At 37.8% G+C, this 16,004-nt stretch overlaps 1 protein-coding gene across 1 annotated transcript in view; it reads right to left on the bottom strand.

Annotated features, from left to right (window-relative positions):
• Window positions 1-11,897, bottom strand: part of CLVS2 (clavesin 2) — a 97,210-nt gene extending 85,313 nt beyond the window's left edge. Inside the window, exon 1 of the mRNA XM_044676015.1 lies at window positions 11,509-11,897. Coding sequence (XP_044531950.1) covers window positions 11,509-11,897 — 389 coding nt within the window. The remainder of the gene's footprint in view (window positions 1-11,508) is intronic.
• Window positions 11,898-16,004: the final 4,107 nt, after the last annotated feature.

Below are 16,004 nucleotides of genomic sequence, written 5' to 3'. Positions count from 1 at the left end.
GAGGGAGGGAGGGAGGGAGGGAGGAAAGAAGGAAGGAAGGGAGGGAGGAAGGAAATAATATTTATTAAATGCTTACTGTTGATAGGAACTGTGCTAAGCCCTTTACAAATATTATCTTATTTGATTCTCTATGAAACAACTGAATGGTAGTTTCTACTTTTATCCTCATTTCACAGTTCAGGTAAGCTGAAGGAGACAGAGCTAAATTGACTTTCCTAAGGTTGCATGACTAGTAAGTGTCCAAGACTGTATTTGAACTTGAACACTATACCATCTAGCTGATAGAGAAAAACAACTAACTCTTTTGGCCTCTTAGGTGTAACTATGTCAGATTACATGATTTTTGAGGTGACATCTTAGAAATGATCAAGTCCAATTCTCTCATTTTACAGAAAAGGGCATTGAACCCTAAAGAAATTGAATGACTTTCCCAGAAGGACACATATAACAAACCAAGTCTCTAATCCAAGTCCTTTGGCTCCTAATCCAGTGATCTTCACACACCAATGCACATTACTTCTTAGAAGAAATTATAAATATGAGGGGAAATAAAACTTGTCTTTTTATCTCTCAAAGGCATAATATGTTTTTTACAAGAAAGATTATGAAGTCAATATTGACATAAAATTGAGTTTAGATGGTATATCTTTCTGAACTCTTTAGATCTGACTGGTTGCAGCAGGGAGAATTTAGGAAGAAAAGAAACAGCAAAATTACACATACATTTAGGATAGGACAAGAAAGAACTAAGTTTTCTGTAAAAATACTGACAAAAGCATGTGCTTCAAAAAAATACATCCAGCTTTTATCACTGATCTTAGTATATTAGCTTTCTGAGCTATTATTTTGTGGGAATGAAGATAAATGAGACTAAAGGAAACATGAGAGATGAAACATGGGAAGAAAAATCACCTTTCTTTGAAGAAAATGTAGAAAATGAGTGCCACTAGTGCCAGAAGGAATTAGTTCTGATAATGGTGGAAAAATATGGCCATATCCAAAAGACAATTATATCCTTCCATTATTCAGATGGAACACAGAATTCCATGAAACGAGTATCTAACTAATAATAGCTTCCTCTTAAATCTATTTATTCTCACATTCCATCCAGAACATAGATGCATATGCACACATATAAACATATAACATACACGCCCATACCCACAATCCACTACTAGTTTGAAAGACATTAAAGATTGGAAATTAATCAGGTAATTTCTATTTAAATTGTTTGCTATTAGTTCTCACAAATTTCAAACCCCATCAAATTAAAAGACTTGTATATGTTTTAGTACACTAGTATTACTAGAGTACGAAAGCAAATATTTACTTATGTCGTATTGTTTGAATTGTTCTCTAGGTTCATGGCCAGTTAAGATTTTTCTTACAGTGTTTTTCTTGTCAAATGAACCAGAATTCTCCCTGTGCCTGATTCAACTGCATTTTTTCATGCTTCAAGGATCCTTGACTTCATCAGTATGGGCTGTATTTCTTCTGTGCTTTAATAGGTAAAGATAATAAGAATAGATAGCATTTAGATGCTGCTTTAAGGCCTGCAAATGGCTTTATAGACATTATCTCATTTAATTTTCCTATCAACCCTGTGAGGCATTTTTTAGTAGTTGAAAATTAAATGCAATTTCTAAATTATTTTTTCAAGTAAAAAAAGCATTTATTTCTCTTATACCTCTCCTTGACTATTGAGGAAGAAAAGAAAAAGAAAAAAGAAAAACCAAACCCTTGTAACAGTCAAGCAAAACAAATTCTCAGAGTGACCGTGAACAGGACATGTTCTTCTATCAGAAATGTTTTTCATTATAAGTAACATGTTTCATGGTCTTCTGAAATCATGGTTGGCCATTGTGTTGATGAGTGTTCTTAAGGCTTTAAAAGTTATTTTTACAATGCTTTTTTGTACAAATAATTATCTTTTTTCTGCTCACTTCACTCTACATCAGTTCATACAAGAGATGATCTTTGAAAGATGTTCTAGTGGAAAAAATTGTCATCTTGTGGCCAAACTGGTAGTGGAACTTTTCACATATACCTAGATTAGTCCTCAGGGGATAGACTCTTCAATCTGTCTCAAACTCAAAGAATTTTTCAATTTATCAGGCCCTGACAAAGCACTTACTTAGCTGTTGTGATCTTTGAGAACTCGAAGTCTTCTCAATTGTAACTTTTATGGTCACCATAAGTCTTAAGAAAAGAACTTTAGGGGTAAATTTTAAATTAATTAATTAATTTGTTTGTTACATTAAAATAGGCAGTTAACTCCCTCTGTCCCCTCCTCCATGAAAGAAGACATCATTTGACAAAAAGATATATGTACATGTAAATTGTCTTATTTATTTCTGCTTATAAGTTCTTTTTCTGGAGGTGGACATAGACAAGTCATTCTTCAAACAATATTTCTGTTGTATACAATGTTCTCTTGGTTCTGCTCATTTCGATCTTCATCCCATCAACTGGGAATGGCTAAATAAGTTGTGGCATTTAATTGTCATGAAATATTACTGTGCCATAAGAAATGATGAGCAGGTTAATTTTGGGGAAACATTAAAGTGTTGTTTTTTTTCAAAGGGGTCAGTGATTGAACTGGATCTGTGTTTTCATTGGCACGGAGAACTCCAAGGTGAGGAAACTGTCAAATACAGAGCATTTTTAATGTTATATTCAAATCTATACCCCACTAATAGAAATAGTGCTAAATGGAAGTTGGCCCTAGGTTCTCAAAGTCTACGTCAATAGAACACAAGTCCTTTAAAGTCATAGTAAGCTGAAAAGACTTTCATTGTAACCCTGTCAATAGAGTGCATGTTGACAATCTAAGGACCAGAGGACCTGTGCATAATTCTGAGCCTAAAGACAGAGTGATCTTAAGGTACTTTGAAATATGTAGTATGGGACTTAGTGACTAATATTTCCCCTGGAAATAACAGACTAAACAATTTAGGAATGATATTAGTTCTTTAACTCCCGTGTGTGTGTGTGTGTGTGTGTGTGTGTGTGTGTGTGTAAACAGACATTTACCAAGTATGTGTGATCCTAGGCAGGTCATTATCCAGTGACCACACTGGAAAGTCACTAACTTCTGTCTACCTAAGTTTCCTGAACTGTAAAATGAGATCGTAATAGCCTCTAATCTTCTAGAATTGGTATAAGGATCAAATGAAATACTTGTAAAGTGCTTAGAAGTATTTCAGACACACAGTAGGTGTTTAAGGAATATTTGTTCTCTTCCCCAAGTCACAAAGTCTGGAGATACTTAACCACAAAATGATTAATTCTTCAGGCACAGAAACCATCAAAGACTATGTATCAAGTTGTAATGAAATTGGAATTTCTGTCACTTAGGGAATATCTGTGGTGATTAAACCACAGATGTTTTAATCATATTTAAAATTATGCTATCTTTATATAAGTTAGGGACTGTCCATATAAACAATTCACTATCTTCAGTGGCAGAAGGAAAACTGAATATATCTAAATAATTCATTTGAAGTTTTGTTTGTCTAGGAAAATACAGGAATCAGACCAATGGTATGGAGAATTTTTATTGAGAAAACACCCTATACAATCCAAATCAGCTCTTTGAAATTAACATCCTTACAGAATTGCCTAGAGCATTGAAAGGCTAAGTAATTTGCCCATGGAGACAGGCCAATATGTGTCAGAGGCTAGGCTTGAAACCAGGTCATCTTGGCCTTGAGTCTATCTCTGCTAGCATCCCTCTTTGCCTAAATGGCCTTAAATCAAACACGGTAATTTCTCTTCCTTCATCTCTGTCATTTTCTTAGCCACATCACTTGCATGGCATCCTTAGCACCACATTGCCTTGTGATGCATATGGTACTTTTGTCTTGCATTGTTATTCACACTTCACATCTCTTCTCATAAACTGTAAATTCTTTGAGACCAGGGACTGAGTTCATGTCTAATACTATGCACAGAGAAGTGGGAAATAAAATTCTTATAATGAAAAACCACTTTGACTATTTCATTCTTCCATTGGTTTATCGGTGCCATAAAGATCTGGCATCAAGAGCCACTGGCTCTTTCAGACCAGTAGAATAATTCAATTATTTGTAGTGTTAGCAAAATATACTTACCTGGAAGCAACTAGGTAGCCCAAAGGATAGATAGCCAGGCTTGGAATCAGGAGGATTTGGGCTCAAATCTGACTTCTGATACATCCCAGCTATGTGATCCTGGGCAAGTCACTTCACCTGATTGCCTGGTCCTTGCCTCTCTTCTGCCTTAGAATTGATACTGAGATAGAAGGTAAAGGTTTAAACACACACACACACACACACACACACACACACACACACACACACACACACACACATGCACACATGGGACTTAAAGAACTAATATCATTCCTAAATTGTTTAGTCTGTTATTTCCAAGGGGAAATATTAGTCACTAAGTCCCATACTACATATTTCAAAGTACCTTAAAACATTATTCATCTTTCTTTGATGGGTAACTGTATCTTGGTCAGTCTTGCTCAATAGACTCTTTGTGGGGAGACAGTATTGTTCAATGGAAAAGGTATTTGCTTTGAACTCAGAGACATTGGGCTCCAGGTTTACCTGTAATGCTTGTCATACATGTGACCTTTAGCAAAGTACTTAACCTTCCAGGGTCTCAGTTTCCTCACCTGTAAAATGAAGGGGTTGGACCAGAGGGCCTCTAAGTTCCCTTCTAGCTATAAATGAATGATCTAATAGTCTTCTGTTTACTCTGCTTGTGTTCAGTATGAACCTGGAAACTTTCTGACTCTAACAAATGCTAAATAATGGTCTGCTGAAAGTCAATACTCTTGACTATAAGTATTGTTCCACTGGCTGTTTTATAAATTGCTCGATAGAGGATCTATTGTAATCCTGAAAAATCTTTGTTTTGTCAGGGTCTAGTCTTTCTCCATCCAACAAGATAACTTATGTTCTAGCCACATGCCCTCTTCCTACTTAGTACTTCTTTCCTCTTGCCCTGTCTCTTTTCTTGGATCCTTGTCCAGTTCCCCAATATTTGGGTTCTTCTGTTCTTGAAAATTTCCACATATGATGATCCCTGCCTGCCTGTGATCTTTGAGATGGGAGACCATTCAAAATTGACTTGACAATTCAGATCCTTCCCTTCTCTATCAAAATACTTTAGCTACTATGATTTCTGAACTGCCATCAAACATGTAAGGAAGATGGACTCTGGAGCCATAGCACGAGCACTAAATTTTAGAAACAGACTCACATAAGACCATGACTAACTCACTTTTCCTGCCAGTATTTGAACTCATTGTCCCCGAGGTTTCCTGACAACATCCACAGTTTTTTTTGAAGCTTTTCAAAACTTTTCCTACCTTTCCAATCTCCTCATATCTTACTGCTTTTCATAATATATTCTACAATCCAATGTCACTGTCCTCTTTGTTGTTTCTTACACAGGACACTCCATCTCTTGTCTGAGTATTTTCACTGCCTGTTCCCCAGATCTTCCTTCTCTATCTCTATCTCCTAGCTTTCCTAACTTCCTTTAAAATTCAACTAATGTCCCATATTCTTTAAGGAACTATTTTCCATCCTTCCAGTCCTTCATTCAGAGATTACTCCCAATTTATTATGTGTGTATACTTATACATAATTTGTACATAGCATCCCTTACCTGCTCTTCCCTATCCTGCCCCAGCGTTATGAGTTTTGGTCCCTAGTGAGGGTTGGGGGAGAGCCCTAGTTCATAGGTGTCAGCTGCTGCCCTAGTTTAGAGATGCCAATTGCCACTCTAGATGAGGGTTATATTCTGCCTTTGTACCTTTCTCTTATAGTCCCTGCTACCTTGGGTGTCTATTGCTTTCAGCATCAGTTGGTTTGTCTGATGATTCTGAAAAGCCCTTTCGAGTCCTAGCAACAGACTCCAAAAATATCACTTTTTAATGCAGTGATCCTATTATATTTTCAGGAATTTATTCCAGGATCCTAAGAATAATTCTTGGGAAACTTAGACTTCTTTTTTCTCTTCTTTTTTCTTCATGGAATGAACTAAAGGGTCAAGTATGGCAATGAGCTGCATACTTTTGAAAAGCAGTCGTCCCCAATGTATTTGCTAAAAAGACATTCCAAATGGGAAGAAGTCTGGCAGCCACACTGGAATGAAGGCCCAGGTGACTTTCAATTCCTGTCTCAACCTACTCTAAGATCCATACATATATAGTGGTTGTCCCCCTATTCCCCAGGTCTTTGTGGGGAAATTTCCTAGACTTTTAATCACAAGTTCCTTTCCATCTGTTTCTGACAAAGTAGACATTTGGAAAAAGTATCTGAATCATTTAGAAAAACTAGAAAGTCATTTACTTCTCCAGCTTATTTTATATATGAGATAACTGAGGCAAAAAAAGGTTAAATAACTTGTCTTTGGTCACACAACCAGTGTCTGAGGCCAAATTTGAACTTGGGTCTTCCTGACTTCAGGACCAGCTCTCTATTCACTGTCAGCTAACTGCCCAAGGCATATTATAGTGTAATTCAATTAAAGGACATTGGAATTGATTTCATTTCTCCAGTTACTCCCCTACCTGTTCCTGATGCTTCCTTCTTTTCTTAGATGTTCTTTTTATTTCTCTCCTCTAACTTCATGATATCTTTTTCCACCTTAAATATTTAATAAAACTAATCAATTAGAAGAAGAAACTGGAAATTGTGTGTGTACTCATACATGTCTATGTGTGTGTCTATACATTTATATGCATAGACATATATATTAATAAAAAGAAAGGACCTTATCCACCCCCAAGCATAGAAAAGGAGGGAAGAACAAGCCCTTTAATAAACTAGTTTGCAGATAGAAAGAGAAAGAAAAGTTTAATTGGGCTAGAGAATGAAAAGGAGACCAAGGCCACCCTGAAATTAGGAGAAAAGCCCAAAGAAAATGGAAACTTTAGATGACCCAAAGGACAGAAAATAGATGAAGCAAATATCACAATCAATCTAGAGTAAGGCAATCTATGAATGAGACCTTAGACACAGATTCTGGTCAGGAAAGAGGAAAAGGATGAAAGTGAAGAAGAGAGCAACAATACCAACAAATATCTACAACATGTATTCAGTGCCTTGAATACAGCAGGCAACTCACTAGATATCTGATTATTTAAACTGAATTATATGCTGTTATTCAGAGTTTATGAAGCCAATCTCACTATATATATCTATAAATATTATGTACTATAATGAGAGAGTTATTACGCCTTGGTAGAATGACATGAATTCAGACAAATTGTTTTTCATTCTTCAGTTTTTTCTTGTGTTTAAAAATTATGTTAGACAATCTAAAATAAAGAAGCAAAAATGTTATTGATCTATTCCAAGTAACAGCTTGCTCAATATATCATATATGCCTATTCCTTTCAGCAAAAGGGGGAAGAAAACCCTCAGAGACCACACAGTAAGGCATTTTAACAGGAATGCCTCTAACATACCAGTTTTTTGGGGTGGGGGTGGTGGGTTGAATATTGTACTTTTACCCTGGTATGCTTGAGAGGGAGAAAAATGATCAAATGTATCCTCCAAGATCTCTGGAAGCATGCCAGTATTTTACAATAACTGGATTAGGCTTTGCATTATTCTATTTCATTTATGGATGGTTGGTATCCCCTCCCCCATGTTTACTTTTTTCCAGCAGTCTCCTATGCAGCTACACCAGCTAATTCCCCAAATCTAAAATTTAGGAAAATAGGTGTCAACTAACTACCTACTCATAGGTAACCACCCAGTTGAATTCAGCCAGTTCTTATTGAGCTTATTGCAGGCACAGTATTAGGAGCTTTGCAGAATACAAAAGAAACATAAGTCACCATTTCTAACCTATTAAGCAGGTCAATTCTTCAATTAATCTGGTTTGACAAATCTCCTAGAAAACATAACAAAGAGTGAAAGCAATACTTTATGGAGGGTAAAGAAAGGCAGGGGAGAAGAATCGTCTCTTCCACTCCTGTTTCTGGATTATCCCTCAGTAAATCATCCATACCATCCATACCCAGATTTCTAATAACTTAAAGACACTCATGAAAGCTACTCTAAAGAGAGCTCCGAATGTCCAACCAGCACACTGGCTTTATCTTTGGTCAAGGTAAGTGATTCATGATCAGGGATTGACTAGTTTCGTAAGTCTTGAGTATTATTGGACAGGTAAGGAGCTGAGTGAGGAGAAAGAGGAGCAGAGAACAGAATTTTTCAGGTGAGTTGAAACCATATTAGGAAAGCAAAAAGTTTGGGGAGGAAAGGCAGGAAAGTGTCAGGGAAAGATTGGAAACTGAGTTTGAAGTATTGAGCATTCAGTGGAATCACTGAAACTTTAAAAGACTGAAGATTATAGTAAATGTCTAAGAGAGCAGGTGCAAAAGAATAGGAAAAGGGATGAAGGTTGGAGCTGATGAAGTAGCCTGGCGATGAGAATGAGATGGACAGAAGGGCAGGTGTTCTTCACAGTTCCAAGATTATAAGAGAAATCTGACTAGGGTACAAGTGTTTAAGTGAATTAGTTTCACTATACATGCCGTCCCCCAAAATAAGCCTACCCACTGACTGATTTCACCTCTTCCAAGTAGATTTACATGTGGAACAGAGGGACGGGGAAAAAAAATTTGTGTAAAACTATGCAAGTCACTTTTAATCATGTCTGTCTAATAGACAAAACCGAGACAGCATGGTATATTAAAATGAGCAGAACATGGAGTTGGAGTATATAAATTTAAATTCTAGTTCCATCACTTACTACTGTGCAATTTGGGAAACTCACTTCACTTCCCTTTTGCACATTCCAGGTTTGTTTTCCAAAAAATGAGGAGATGGGACCAAGTAACCTTCCCACTCTAGATCTATGTATGAGCTATGATTCTATGATTTCTTTGGCTTTTAAATTCTGTATCTATAAAATGATGACATCTAAGGTCTCTTTCAACTCAAGATCTATGATCTAATATCTAATATTGCACACGAAATTAACTTAATATTCCGGACCTTCTTGATTATTCCAAAGTTATTTTCTCTTACTTAAAATTTAGGTCTCTTCCACTACTAAAATTCAAGAGGGCCTAATAGTTCCTTTCATATAATCAGTTCTCAAAAAAGCTTTGCCAAATGAATTTTCTAATTTTATATAATTATGTTATAATCTACTTTCACTAAAATAAAAAGTATTAACATATTTGGTTAATTTGATGAAGCCAACTTTCACATCAATCAATATATCACTTTCCATCACCCAAAGGAAATCTCTATTTTGACAATCATATCTCAATGTCCTTTTCATTTAAACAAATGAAAAAAATGAACAAAACACAACTTTTTGAGGCATTTCAGGGTTTCTACCTTCCCATGTAAAGCTGAAACTGTGTTCATAGAAATCTAGACTTTGGAAGGCTCTTGAAGATAATTTATACACAACTCATGAGCAAACTGAAACTCCAAGAAGTTAAGGGACCTATCCAGTTTCACAAAGTTAGTCAACAGCAGAGATAAAACTGCAGTCTAGCTATACCAATTCTAGGTCCCTTGCCCTTTATACTAAACCACAAAGGCAACCTCAGACTAATATACAAATCAGAAGATGAATATTAACTGATTCTAATTGAAAATAAGTTTAATATGTATTCGTATCATAGTGAATGAGATTCCCTTTGGAATACTGTCTACAGCTCACATCATGTTGTGTTTAAAATTGAAATTTTTCAGTTCATGGTTTCTTGTAGCTAAAAAAAACTCACATTCACTTAAAACTGGTACATAAAATGTTAATTTCCTTCTAAATAAATTCTTTACATTTTGATTTGTCCAATTAATGGCTTACATATTCCACAATTCACTTCAAGTGTACGTATGTCACTTTTGAAAGAGAAATTGAATTCAAAAAGGGGTATCAAATAGACAGCTTTAAGCTTCCTTTCTTCATCAAAAACTGGAGAAGGGTAACTCCTGTCATCTAAGGATCATCATCTTCATACAAAACTTTGATATAGTTGTTTCTTATATTTGAGCAGAAATTCTTTATACTAAAATCACTTTCCCAGCCATGCTTCACATTCTCCCCCCTCCCAACCAACCACCCAATGCATCTTGACTCTTGATTTTCTTTCTTGATTATCTGTCACCAAGTTTATCTGAGAAACAATTAGAGTTTACTTTGACACAATACTACAAGAGCAAACTGCTACCTCTTACTAATACAGATGCACACACACACACACACCTTTTGCTGAAAAATCAGTTGTTCTTGAAAACAAACATTTGTATTTTAAAATTTCAAGACTAACAAGAACTATCTATAAGAACTCTTAGTAAATATGAAAAAGATTTCCCATAAAAGCTCCAAAAAGATATCAAAGTACCTATTAAAAAATTAAAATGCAACTTTTTAAAATAAAAAACATTAAAAATAAGAGTGTTGGACATAGTTTCAAGTCCTACATTCAACTTTGAACCTTAGCTGAAACTAACTAGTACAAAAGCCTTTTTTTTAATTTCATATATTTTTTGACCTGGAATAAGATATTAGAAAAGAAGTGATTTGCATTCTTTTGGCTAGCATCAAAATCTAAATGGTACAATATCTCTATTTTTTTAAATATACAGATACCTAAAGCAATTTCCTCATGAACTTATCTGAATATTTTCTACTTTTTTCCCCACCACTCTGAACAATATCATTGCACAGGAAGCACATTTTTTTGTTTAATATTAGTGACAGCCATAGGAATAAGCACACCAATCAAGCTTTCTTCTCAATATTTTTAAGGCACTCTTAGCCTTCAAAAGGTATCTTTTATTGAAGTGACACTCATCTTATTATCCTTTCACCTACACATCGCTTAGCACTGATGTCCCCAAGTAAAGAAACTATCTCCATCTGGCTGAATATTTCCTTAAAAGCAAAAATACTTAAGCATACAAGATATGTAGGAACCTCTTTAAGGACATTTTTTAGGGTCAGAGAATAAGGAAGCAAAAGTATGTTTCTATTCTCTTTTCCTGACATCCCAATAAAGTTTCTTCGGAGGTTATGAAATGTTAGATAGGGATAAGAGTAGCCACTGCTCTATGATCCTACTTGGCTAACTCTCAGCCATATGGTTATGAAAGCCTGGCCATAATCATATAGACCAATAGGGATTGGCTAGTAATCAAGTCAGAGGCAGGCATCCTATTTTATCTAAATTTTGTATCTTCCTTCTTTCCCCCTCATCCCGCCCCCTAGCTAAAGTGCTCTGCAGGTTCTTAATAAGTGCTTATTAAATCGAATTAGAAAAGGAGTTTGCTCTCTTCCTCCCTTTGACTTCTGAAAGCATTTTACCTGGGTTAACCCCAGCATCTGGTGGCCACATAAAAAAAGTTATCAGATTTCAGAACCTAAGTGTTCTGCTCAATTTAAATCCTGGGAAAGGTGTTAGTAAAAACAATTCCTCCCAGATCCCTTGCAAAAGTTTGGACTGCAGCAAGGGCTGGATTGAAGATTTACCTGCTCTGGTCCCAGTTGGCTGCAAAGAGGACTAGGATCTTCCTGCCATAGTGGTCAAGATTGGCTAATCCTCCAGGGAAGCCATCCTTCAAAGCCTGCTTGATGCCAGGGTCAGTAGCCTTAAAGCTTTTAAACATGTCCAGATTCTGCTGTCTGTATTCAAAGTACTGGGCCAGGAGGCGGAAAGCCTCAAAGTGATGAAACTTCCTGGCCCGCAGGAAGCGTAAGATGAAGGCATCATCAGTGCGAAGAAAGCCAATATCTGGCCTGGTAATGACCATATCCCGCACCTCCTGAATGTCCTGGTGCAAGGTGTCTGGGTTCTCATTCAGCTCCAGCCGGGCTTTTTCCAGTGTCTCTGGAGATAGACCTGCTTGTAAATGAGTCATTGTGCTCGAATTCCTTGTCTCTTCGTGTTCCTTGTAGACCAGTCTGGCCTCTGCCACACACCCCAACCCTTTGGATATTGGCTGCTACTACTAAGGCTGCCTCCCTTTCCTTTACAGGAAACAATTTGTTTCGGATCAGATGTGGTACCCTGTTGCTCCTGCCTATCTCCCACCACACTCCGCTCCCCTTCTCCAAAGAAAAACGTCCCACTCCTGCTTCCTTCTCTTTGGGGGAAGTGTACCCCTGTGGTTCCCAGCACTCTTCTGCTCCCTTCTACTACCCCTAAAGAGCTCCCGGTGTCTTGCTACTGTCTCCCTCTCTCTTCTCTTCTAAGATATAATAAAAACAACCCTCATGCACATCTCAGACCCTGATGGTGCTGCAGTCCCCACTGAAGGAAGAGCCCTGGATAAAGATGGGAATTCTGATTAATAATAAAGTGGCTCTTCAGCAGAGTTCCGGGGCGGGGAGAGAGAATCTTTGGAGGAAGAAAAAAAAAAAAGAAAGAAAGAAAAGAAAAGAAAAGAAAAGAGGAGGGGGAGGGAGCTTACTTATCTTTTTGCTGATTCAAAGATGCATCGTTTTGTCATTATTTAATTTACAAATTAAAAAAAAATAGACGAGCTATAGGGTTGTTTTTTTAAATCCCTTTGATCCAAGTGGAGGGATTCGGGTAAAGCTGGCTGTCTTCCTCTTTCCCTTTGGTATACAGTGATCTCATATGGTACCAGCAAAAATTTTGGTGGAGGTGGCGGTGGCAGCAGCAGCAGCGTGGGCTCCCCCTCCACCACCTCCTCTCCTCCCTCCTCCTCTTAGAGCCTTTTATCTAAGCCGCCTAGCCCCACTCCCGCCTAGGTGGGATCTTTCCCCAGTGAATCTACATCGTCTCAGGGTGGAGGGGAAAGAAGAAAAGGAATAAAGGGAGAAAGGAAATAAAAATGCCTCAAGCTAGTCAACACTCCTAAATGAAAAGAGGCGAAAGAGCAGCACCCGGGGCCCCTACCCTACCAGCGAAAGGGGAGGTGAGGGAAAAGCGCTTAAGCAATGCAGCACTCCCCGGCATCCATCAGGAGCAGTGGCAGCGGCAGGGATGGAGATGGAGAGAGCTAAAGAGAGAAGTGGCAGCGGTGGGAGCAGAGGAAACAAGGAGGAGCTGAGACGCCGAACCCAGGGCCAAGGACACGCTCGGGAGGAGTCGCCGCGGGGACATATTACCCTCGATGGGTTCCCTTGTAGCCCGGCTGCCTCTCGGAGACAGTGGGTGGGAGGCGAAGAGGGCGGGGGAGGGGCGCGCGAAGAGCAGGACTAAGGATGCTGATGCTACTGCTGCTGATGCTGATGCTGCCGTCTCTTCCTCCACCCGTCCTCTCTCAGACCAACCAGGCGCGCTCGCAGGTGGGGCGCTGGGAAGGAACCGCGCATCTGTGGCACCAGAGATAGAGTGGTCCGCTCTTTGCCGCCGCCGCTGTCGCCGCCGCCTGCCTTTGTGCTCTCTCTCCTGGGCCAGCCCGGGGCTTCTAGGGTGGAGAGGCAGCTGCGACCGGGCGCGCTGGGGAGCCTGCCTCGTGTTCAGGGCGCTGCTACTTGCTGGCAGGTTTGCGTCAGGCTGGGCTCCTGCTTCTGTCAGGCTGGGCTCCTGCTTCTGCTTCTGCTGCTGGCAACTGCTGCTTCTAAAACAAGACTCCGACTAAGCCCAACTCTGCTTGCCCAGTACTGCTCCTGCTGCAACATACGCACTCACTCTGGCACACAGTCCCTTCCTTTCCCCCACCCCCCACCCCCTTCACTCCAACACACACATACACACACAATACCGTTTTCTCTCCAGAGGACCAGGAATTTTAAGAGGAATTCACAAATTCTTTCCCCAACTTTAAGCCTGCACCTGCATCCTTCTGCTCGCCTGCAGGCCACTTGCAATAGAAAGTCATAGCCTTTGGGCAAGGGAGGATTGCCTATCAGCTACTTGTTCTCCCTTCTTCCCCACCCTTTGTGTGCTAGAAGCTTAGGGGAGTGACTTGGTGTGTAGATGAGATTTCATATTGATACATATTTCTTAGTATTTGTTGGAGATGATTCCAAGGTGGGAGGAGTTAAGTTCCTTCAACGCTATTATGGTTGGAACTGTTTAATTTAGTACCAACAGAGGTAATAATCGAAATTTGTATGAAATCTTTTAACTCTCACAACTCCAAGCAGAAGGAGCTGCAAGTAATGCCAGTAATCCCTCTTTTACAGATTAGGAAACTGAGGTTCAGAAAAATTAGTGCCTTGCCAAGGGTCACAGAGATAGTAAGTGTTGGAGACTGGATTCAAACACAGGTCTTCTGACACCTACTGTTACCACAATGCTATCAAAAAATATTGCAAAATATTATACAACTTTGAAGAAAGCTAGCCAAATTGATAAGTCTGACTACTAACTTGATATTAAAGGGAAATTGGGCATGGGATAGTGTTCTAAAAAAGACTAGCCTCAAACTCATTGGTTTATCATGAGTTCACCTTATATCTATTTTATAGTCAACCTATAGGATTGGCAAAGCTATGAGTCACTTCAATTTTTGCCTGAATTTTACAAATAAGTCTAATGAGAATAAAGGCAGGTAACAGATAGAAGGATTGAAGTTTAATTAAAGTAAGGCAAGGGAGTTGATTTTTGTCTGTTTTAAAGGTACAATTTAGAGTGATCTGCATAGGCATTATTATTAACAAACATAAAAAAGTTGATAGGATGATATAATAAAATGTGCAGCTTTTATTATTCTTATTTTTTAATTACATTATAAATCAATGGCTTTAGGCATTGAAATTTCTGGGTTTTATAAAGGTAATAATACTAGTAGTACTGGTGGTTGTGAGCGGGAAGGCAGAGAAAGAGGTGTTTTATTGGCATAGGTCAGTCTTTCCAAACACAGGCTGGAGTTGGAAGAAAGGAAAAATTGTAGATACATGTATGATCCCCCTAATGTTATTATATCCCTAAATAATATGCCACATATAGTCAGATAATGAAGATTTCAAGAATTTTGCTCTCAGTTAATAAAATATAAATAATTTGTCCTTGTATTTCCCCAGTACTAGCATAAAGTTGTGCACATAAAAGACATTTAAAATACTTATTGACTCCAATATAAATCCAGATATTTCCAAAGTATAATTCCAGGAAGGCTCCCCCCCATCAGCTGGTAGAGTTTCTTTTAATTACTAATTGCTTTATTGGATTCTTATTATCTATAAAACTGTAAAGCACTCTTTCTTCCCCCCCCCTCCAAAATAAGAATTCAACATTTTAAATGGAATTTCTAGAAAAATTAGATTTATGTATCCAGAGCCATTTTAACAAACCTTACAATTCCAGTTTTTTCCTTTCTTAATAAAAATATAAAAGTATTGCTTCCAATGCAGTTAAATGTAAGCTATTGATGATGTGGTATAAATTATGTATTGTGCACACAGATTTTGCCTCTATAAAACAGTAGGGGTAGTGGAGTAAATCCATTATGTAAATCTAAGAATATTTTTCACTGCACTTATGCACTGTTGTGCTTTACTTAGATGCCCTTGCCTTCACTTTCATCTGCATTTTGAACATTAGAAAATAAGCTCCAAAACTGAAATAAACACAAAACCCTATGAAAAAATTAAGCCAAAGTATTTTCCAAGATTGCATCAGTTCTTATGTGATATTCATTTATTTCCTAAAATTATCATAATAATATTGGAGCTGGAATATAAGAATGAATTAACAAAAGCAAAAGCTTCAATTATGCACATACTTGAAAGTGACTAAAAAACAACCATTTTTAGCAATGGCCTGTAACCTGAGAAGGAATTTTGACTCATAGCTATATTAGAAATGAATAGACAAAATTAACTTGCAAAGTAACAAACTCAATTCCAAATTCCCATGTTATTGGCAAGTACAAAATATTTAAGATAACTAATTCATAATTTTCATATCTAGAGAAAGACTCTAATATGAAAATTATTATGACTTTCAACAATTGCAATTCTACCTGGTCATGTAGGCATTGATGAAATATTCATTAATCAATTGCTTTTTAAGTCTGACTATGCAGTTTCTATTCAGACAAAATTCAATT

The sequence above is a fragment of the Gracilinanus agilis genome, chromosome 4 (genome assembly GCF_016433145.1).
Source record: "Gracilinanus agilis isolate LMUSP501 chromosome 4, AgileGrace, whole genome shotgun sequence".
NCBI classification, from domain to species: Eukaryota; Metazoa; Chordata; class Mammalia; order Didelphimorphia; family Didelphidae; genus Gracilinanus; species Gracilinanus agilis.
The sequence above is the reverse complement of the archived record's forward strand: the minus strand, read 5'-3'. Positions and strand labels throughout refer to the sequence as shown.